This window comes from Salvia splendens, chromosome 1 (genome assembly GCF_004379255.2).
Source record: "Salvia splendens isolate huo1 chromosome 1, SspV2, whole genome shotgun sequence".
Classification (NCBI taxonomy): domain Eukaryota; kingdom Viridiplantae; phylum Streptophyta; class Magnoliopsida; order Lamiales; family Lamiaceae; genus Salvia; species Salvia splendens.
In genome coordinates, this window is record NC_056032.1 from 32,199,148 (window position 1) to 32,207,041 (window position 7,894).

Consider the following 7,894-nt stretch of genomic DNA (forward strand, 5'->3'; position numbering starts at 1 on the left):
CAAGTTCATTTCTCCCAACAATCTTCTCAGCCATAGTATTTCAGTCAAAGCACTTTTAATCCCACGAAACTCTGCCTCTGCACTTGATAAGGTCATCACCTTTTGCTTTTTACTCATCCAAGTCATTAAATTCCCACCAACGAAGGTGAAATAACCTGCTGTAGACTTCCTGTCGTTGGGATTTTCTGCCCAATCAGCATCGGTGAAGCCATGAACCTCAAGATGTCCATTCTTCGAGAACATCACTCCATGCCCAGTAGTTCCTTTTAAGTACCGACAAATCCTGAGTGCTGCCTCCATATGATCTGCATGTGGCTTGTGCATAAATTGACTCACAATTCCAACTGCATAAGCAATATCAGGTCTAGTGTGAGAGAGATAAATGAGTTTTCCGACTAACCATTGTTATCGACTTCGATCAGCCAGCTCAGCTTCATCCTTGATCTGCAATCTGTGGTTTACTGCCATAGGTGTGTCTAGTAGACCTGTTTCTGCCAGTATGTATAGAATGTATTTTCTCTGCCTTAGGAAGATTCCATTCAGTGATCTGAGAACCCCAATGCCTAGAATGTATTTTAGATCTCCCAAGTCTTTCACCTCAAACTTTTGGAACAGATTCTTCTTCAAACTTTCAATCTCTTGTAAGTCATCACCAGTAACAATCATATCATCCACATATATAATTAAACAAGTGATCTTATCTCATCGCTTCTTCAAGAACAGTGTATGATCTGAGTTGCTCTGCTTATACACATAACCTTTCATTGCTCCAGTAAATCTTTCAAACCACACTCTTGAGGATTGTTTTAGCCCGTACAATGTTTTCTTCAAGCGACACCCTTCTTCTATCTTGAAGTCTGTAGTAAATCCTGGAGGTGCTTTCATGTAAACTTCTTGTTCTTTCTTTAGCTCGCCATGAAGGAAGGCATTTGTGACATCAAACTGATGCAGATGTCAGTCTTTGTTTGCTGCTACTGACAATAGCACGCGAACGGTTTTCATCTTAGCCACTGGAGAGAAAGTTTGTGTGTACCCCTTTGCCACGAGTCGGGCTTTATATCTCTCAATCGAGCCATCAGATCTTCTCTTAATAGTAAACACCCAACGACACCCCACTGGTCGTTTTTTTGTTGGTACAACACACTTCTCCCATGTTGCATTTCGAATCAATGCATATATTTCTTTCTTCATAGCCTCCCTCCAGTGCTTGTGTCTCATTGCTTCCTCCCATGATTGTGGGATTTCTTCTTCCTCGTACAAAGCATCATCGAATGCTTGAGCCATCTCCGAAAATGTCCCTTTACCAGATTCACCACTGAATATCGTGCTTTTCTGTTAATCTTCTCGGGTATATATATCTTTGGTGGGACTCCTCTGTTTGATCTAGGTGGAAGTCTATATCTCTTTGGTGGGACTCCTCTGTTTGATCTAGGTGGAAGTATGTATCCACCCGTATTAGGATCTATTCCTTCTACTTCCACGGAGGCATCACTTTCTCCTTCCCTATTGTCAGTATCTTCCAGAACCACAATATCAGTAGAAACAACATTTGTATCCATAGGGATATGAGTACTTACATTGGATATCCGCATCGGAGAAATAGTCGAAGCATTGTCACTTTCCACGATGGATTTAACTACATCAGGGACCTGCTCAGCGGTACTGCATGCGTACTGCCTTCTCTGTTAGGTCCGCCACAGGACTGCTTGGCATTGACATTGATATCCAGCTTAGTGAGTCAGTAGTACTACTCTCCCCCTGAATACTAAGGTGGATAAAAAATACTCGGTTTTAAGGAAGTTGCAGTTCATTGTGGTGAACATGTGACTGGTTTTAGGGTATACCCCTTCTGATTAACTCCGTAACCAACAAACACACATTTAATGGCACGAGGAGACAATTTGGTTCTTTCATGTTTTGGGATATGAACAAAAACAAAGTATCCGAAGATACGAGGTTCTAGAGTCAAGGAAGGAAGAATTTTTATTAGGGTGGATAGAACTTGTAACGGGGTTTGGTATTTGAGGATACTAGTGGGTAAACGGCTTAAGAGATAGGCTGATGTGGCAATAGCTTCAGGCCAGAAATGTTTTGGGGTTTTTGAATCAATGAGCATTGATCGGGTCATTTCGAGAAGAGTTCGATTTTTCCTCTCGGCTACGCCATTTTGTTCGGGAGTATAAGCACAAGTAGTTTGGTGTATGAGGCATTTTTCTTGGAAGAATTGTTTCATGCTAGAATTAACGAACTCTCCCTCATTATCTAACCTAAGGATTTTTATGGTTTTCTGGAATGTTATAGAAGGAAGAGAAATGTGTAAAGACTTCAGATTTTTGTTTCATGAAATATACCCAAGTCATGCGTGTACAATCATCGACAAATACTAAGTAGTATCTAAAACCTTGTCTGCTAGTAATTGGTGCGGACCCCATATGTCAAAATGTACTAAGGAAAATATAGTCTCAATGCAAGTATTATTTAAAGGATAAGAGGTTCGATGACTTTTAGCTAAAAACAGTTTTCGCAATACATGTCATGCTTAGGAACAATATCAGGAAACAACATTTTTAAATAACCCAAGGAATGATGCCCTAGACGTCGATACCAAAGACAAGCTTTCCGATCAGCAGACCCGTGAGTTAACATGGCAGTTCCTTTTTGAACTATCTCATCCACGTAGTACAGTCCATCACGTTCAGTGCCACACCTAATAATCTTCACTGTTCGGATATCCTGCAACAAACAAAAGTGTGGTTGCATTAGTAATGTACAGTTCAATTCTTTTGTGGCATGGCTGATCGATAACAGTTTATGAGACATAGACGGGATATATAGACAGTTTGATAATTGCAGAGTAGGAGATATTTTCACAGTTCCAGCCCCCTCTATAACAGTAAATTCTCCATTAGCCGTCCGAATGTGGGATTTCTGAGGCTTTTGCATTTCTGTAAGGTCTGATGCATCATAGGTTATTGTGTCGGTGGCCCCACAGTCAAATATCCATTTAACATTTTTCCCTATATCCCCATACATATGACATACAGCATCAAGTTTTTTGTAGTGGATGAAATTGATTTTTACATAAAATCTAGGCATTTGTGGATTTATTTGGAGTTTTAAGGGTCAATTTTAACTGAGCAGAAAAACATGAGCTAGTATGCAATTTATCTAGGACATGAGGTATATTTTTGGATTTAGGAAGAGTTTGGGGGTCCATAATAAAAGTCCCCCCAAACCCTAAGTTACCTTCTGCCCTAGTATCCGTTGTTTCCTGCTCCACGCTCAAGTCCTCTGCCCAATTCTGGATGACGGTTCCTCCGACGAAATTGGCTGCTCCGGTTGGATTTGTCAACTGAGCAGCTCCGCCGCCCCGAGTCTGTGCGACCTCTCGGTTGCTCTCGGTGGTGGCGGGGTGATTTCCCCCTTTGCCTAGTTGTCCTACGTCAGCAGCGGCGGCACGGCCGTCGCGGTTCCAGGGTGTGTGAGCTGCCGGTGGTGCAGATGGTTGCTTGCCGTGTTTTTCCTCCCACCAATCTGGATATCCGACCAATTCAAAGCAAGATTCCTTGGTGTGTCTCTTTCTCTTACAATGTGAACAAACCAATTTTGATTTATCTTCTTCATCGTTTCGTCGGTTCCAGCCTCCGCCGCCGTGATTGTTGCCACCACGAGAGCCTCCACCGCCGCTGCTGGGTTGGTTCGGCCTTCCTCGGACGGTGAACCCAGCTCCGATGCCGTCTGCAGTGATTCCAGTTTCTGGATGCAGAACCTGATTCCGCTTTTCCTCCCGCTTTACCAGGTTGTAAGCGTGGTCAACCTAGGAAGTGGCTCCATTTTAACGATTTCCCTCTTGGTTGATTCATACTTACTGTCGATTGCAATTAGAAATTGAAAAAGTCTGTGTTCTTGGATGAAATTATCATGAATTTCTATGTCCTCCGGATACTTCATTGGGTTTGGTCGTTTTTCATCAATTGACATCCACAGATCTTGTAGAGTGCTCTATGTCTCTTCCAGTGATTGATTCCCCTGTTTCACCATGCTGGCCTTTATTTGCAGGTCGTATATTTGGAGTTTGTCTCCTCCACTCCCGTATGTGATGACCAATGCATCCCAAATATGTTTCGCCGTCGGCTGCTTTGAAACTCGGCTGACCAGTCGTGGTTCAATGTTTTGTATGAGCCAAGTGAACACGCAATGATCGGCTTGTTGCCACTGCAGAAAGGTTGGGTCGGTTCTTGGCGGGGAAGGCGGCACTTCGGTTATGTGAGAGACCATTCCCCGGCCTCTAATCGTTGTTTGGACCAATACAGCCCATACGGGATAATTTTCCCCATTCAATTTGTTCCCTCCGTTGTGGAGAGGCTGTGTATCAATTTTGTATGGTGTGGGTGTTTCTGGTGGGTTATTTGGTGGTTGATTCATGGCAAAACTATTGCGCATGAAGTTGGCAAATTTTCTGGCAAACTCGTCTGCCATGGCTGAATTTGTGGTTTCGGGTAAAATATTTTCTTCTGACATTGGCGCTACTTGCGCATGTTCAAGGTGCGGAAATGGAAATGGAAAAGGAAAAGAACAAGAGGGCCGAGAATGGTATCACGGACTATGACGATACCTATTCTGAGTCCTAACCTGCTCTTGATACCATGTTAAATGGTTCAGGGAACATATTAAGAGAGAAAGCTTAGGAGATGAATAAGTTTGTATGAAATTGAGTGAGTTTTTCATTAAGTATTACTCCCTTTAAATAGGGCATCGAATATGATTTACATGGTATGATTTTTCTTATATAAGGAATATTCAAATCTCTTAATTAATACAAAATATTCACTCAAGCCTCATTCCTTGATTAGAGTAATTGATTCTAAAGAAATCTTGCCTTATTTCTAACATATCATTGATAATTGCACACACACCAATGAGGAAAATGGATGTAACGAATATTGCGACAAAATCTAACCCAAATAAAGGTCCATATAAAGTGTGAGGACCTGTTGGGAAAGTAACTAGCCCAGCCCAGTAAGAGTTTGATTTTACCTTATTTCGTTAGCCCAAACCTGTATTTTATATTAACTCTGGTAAAAAATAATTTTGACATAAAATGTTGTTTATGTTATGTAACTGTAACGAACCCAGAATTCATAGAAAAAATAATGAATACGAAATAAATGCAATACACAACAATAATCGTGGGCAATATTGGATGTACAATTTGAAAGTAAAAGTGGAGGTTTATTTAGTTGAAGAATTGTAAAATCATGGATTCTTGACAATGGTAACTGCACATTTTGCATTGGCCATCACATAATTGCTTACGCTGCCCACAATGATCCTACATAACATAAATAGAAATAGTGAAGTAATGTCAGTGGATTGTAAAGTTCACAGTATTAGTATTTTTTTGTCTTATAAAAATATGCACTCTTTCTTTTCTAATCCGTCCCACAAGAATATGCACTTTCTAATTTTGAAAACTATTTTCTGTTTAATAAGCTGCGACTCATTCTTGTGCCTAACACAATGTACATTCTTCTCTAACAATACTTTAATTACTTTTTCTTTTTATCTCTCACTTATTAATTACTTTTTCTTTCTACCTCTCTCTTACTTACCAATTGTGCGTTAGAAACTTGTGCCTAACACAATGTACATATTATTGTGTGACGGAAAGAGTAGTATTTAAATGGTTAAAACTTTCTATATTTAGAAATTGGTTTAATTTTAGTGGAGGAAGTTAGTATTATTATGGTGAGATTGAGAATTGAAAAATAGGTAAAGAAGGAAGAAGAATACCTTTGGATGAGGGTGAGGCCCCTGCTACCCATCACCAAAGAATCCAATTTGAATTCTTCACAAGCATCACAAAGCTTCTCTCTCGCATCTCCCCAATACAGCTTTACCACCACATTTATCTAATTAATCCGTCAAATTGTTCCTAATTTCATTAGTATTAATCAATGAAATGAAATGAAATGCAGTAAGTATAGAACACAACCTCTTTCTGCCTGGCCGCAGTGTCCAGCATGTCCAGAACTTCGATATCAATGCTCACGTTGTACTTCTTCATTCTCTCCGGCTCCCGGAATTCCGCCAGTGGCATCACAGCTTCAATCAAAATCACAATAAAAATCTCTTTTTTGAAAAGAAAAAAAAGAAATTGTAACAGTTGGACATACGAGAACCAGATTGGGCCCAGAGTTGGCTCTGGGAGTCATCGGCGGAGTGAGGTTTGACGTGGAGAATGTAGAATGTGTCGCCTTTATCAGCCAAATGATCGATCGACCATTGCAGCGCCGCTTTGCTGCTCTTCGAGAAATCTATCGCCACGCCGATTGTCTTGTCTTTCGTCATTCTCTTATCACACCAAATTTCTGTTTTTATTTTCTCTACACTATTGGATTTACATTTACTCCTCTTCTTCTTCTTCTGATCCGAAAATATGATTTTCCCATCTTCCCTAACTTATACACGTGCCATTTAATTCATGGTCTGTATTATTTTTATTTTTCTAGTACAACATTTAAAACTCTTAATAAACCGCATATTATTTGCCAAAATGATGGGCAATCATTTTATTGTTTTGGGCCTATTTATCCACATTTACGCTCTTATCCAGTTTGATTTATCCGGCCCATTTTATCAAAAAATGAAATCATTATCATATAATTTGAATAAAGAAATTACTACTCTTGATGCGTTTCTTTTTGGTACAGTGTTTAAGAAAATTTTGTTTAGTAAGTTAAATAAAGTAGATGAGAGATCAAAGTAAGAGAGAGAAGAGAGAGTAAAGTAAAAGAAAGAATAAAGTAAAAGAAAAGAGAAGAGAGACCAAAAAAAATGACTCAAGTAACTTGTGACAGCCCAAAATGAAATACGATTCAAATAACTTGGGTAAGAGGGAGTGCATGATAAAAAATGCATAAACTCTTACGTAATAAATCACAAATTTTTTAGATCATTAATAATATACTACTATTCACTTTGTTCCATTTAAGATGTCCACATATTATAGTTATTTTTTTATGTATTATACAGGGTTGTTAGTTTAATTGTGCCACAAAATAAGTGTTAAGAGTATTTTGTATTGTATTATTAAGTGACTTTACAATTGAATAATTTTTTAAAACGTATACAGTTTTAGATATTACTCTATTTTATTTTTATATGTTATGGAATATTTAATTGGTATATAATTCACATCCCAATTTAAAAGTTCGAGATCCACAGTACTAAAATGGTTCGTGGCGTGCGTCCTACACTGGGCCCAAACTACCACCTCAAAATGGGTTATAAAGCCCAACCCATTTATAAATGTCCATGTTTTAGCACCAAGAACAATATGGGTTAAATGAAGTCCGGTATTTTAAAGCTCAAGCCTTTGCTGTAAATAGTTTGCTTAACAGCCTTCTTTCCCCAGCTTATTTGTTTTGTTTTGTTTTGTTTTATCAGTGCCAAAGTATCACAAGCTTCAGTATTAAAAATAATTTCTTACATGCACACACGTGGCAAAAAAAAGAAGAAATATAATGGTTATCACTGAACACTGTAAAAATCAGAGACACACTATTGCACATATATATTCTCAATTTTGCAAATGTCTATTGACATATCCTTTTATGTATGCAATAAGTTTTGAAAGGGCACCAACTGATATTTTTGTTGGGATCAGTGACTGTATGCATAACATTATAGATTCATTGCACTCTACCAAATATATTACCCACCATGCACTTGCAAACATGCCAACAGATATTAGGCTTCTAATCATTACTACTATGCAAATATTAATTACCTAATGAATCTGTTTGTATCTTTCATCCTTTACTCCTGTCTTTTTCGTGAATTTGGAATTGCAATTATTTTCCATTTTGAAAATGTAAAACGAATAAACACA

At 38.6% G+C, this 7,894-nt stretch overlaps 1 protein-coding gene across 1 annotated transcript; it reads right to left on the bottom strand.

The window, feature by feature from the left end:
* Positions 1-5,138: 5,138 nt before the first annotated feature.
* Positions 5,139-6,409, bottom strand: LOC121804272 (universal stress protein PHOS32-like). Its single transcript, XM_042203778.1, has 4 exons — positions 6,177-6,409; positions 5,996-6,105; positions 5,794-5,912; positions 5,139-5,332 (listed from the first exon to the last, which is right to left on the bottom strand). The coding sequence occupies exons 1-4, from the start codon at positions 6,349-6,351 to the stop codon at positions 5,257-5,259; spliced, it is 480 nt and encodes a 159-aa protein (XP_042059712.1). The 5' UTR covers positions 6,352-6,409; the 3' UTR covers positions 5,139-5,256.
* Positions 6,410-7,894: the final 1,485 nt, after the last annotated feature.

Bases quoted from the DNA above. Each gene is read 5' to 3' on its own strand.
- LOC121804272 (XM_042203778.1), bottom strand. From the start codon at position 6,351: ATGACGAAAGACAAGACAATCGGCGTGGCGATAGATTTCTCGAAGAGC. The intron at 6,106-6,176 runs GTATGTCCAACT...TTTTGATTGAAG, and splicing joins CTGGGCCCAATCTGGTTCTC to CTGTGATGCCACTGGCGGAA. The intron at 5,333-5,793 runs GTATTCTTCTTC...TATGTTATGTAG, and splicing joins GGCCTCACCCTCATCCAAAG to GATCATTGTGGGCAGCGTAA.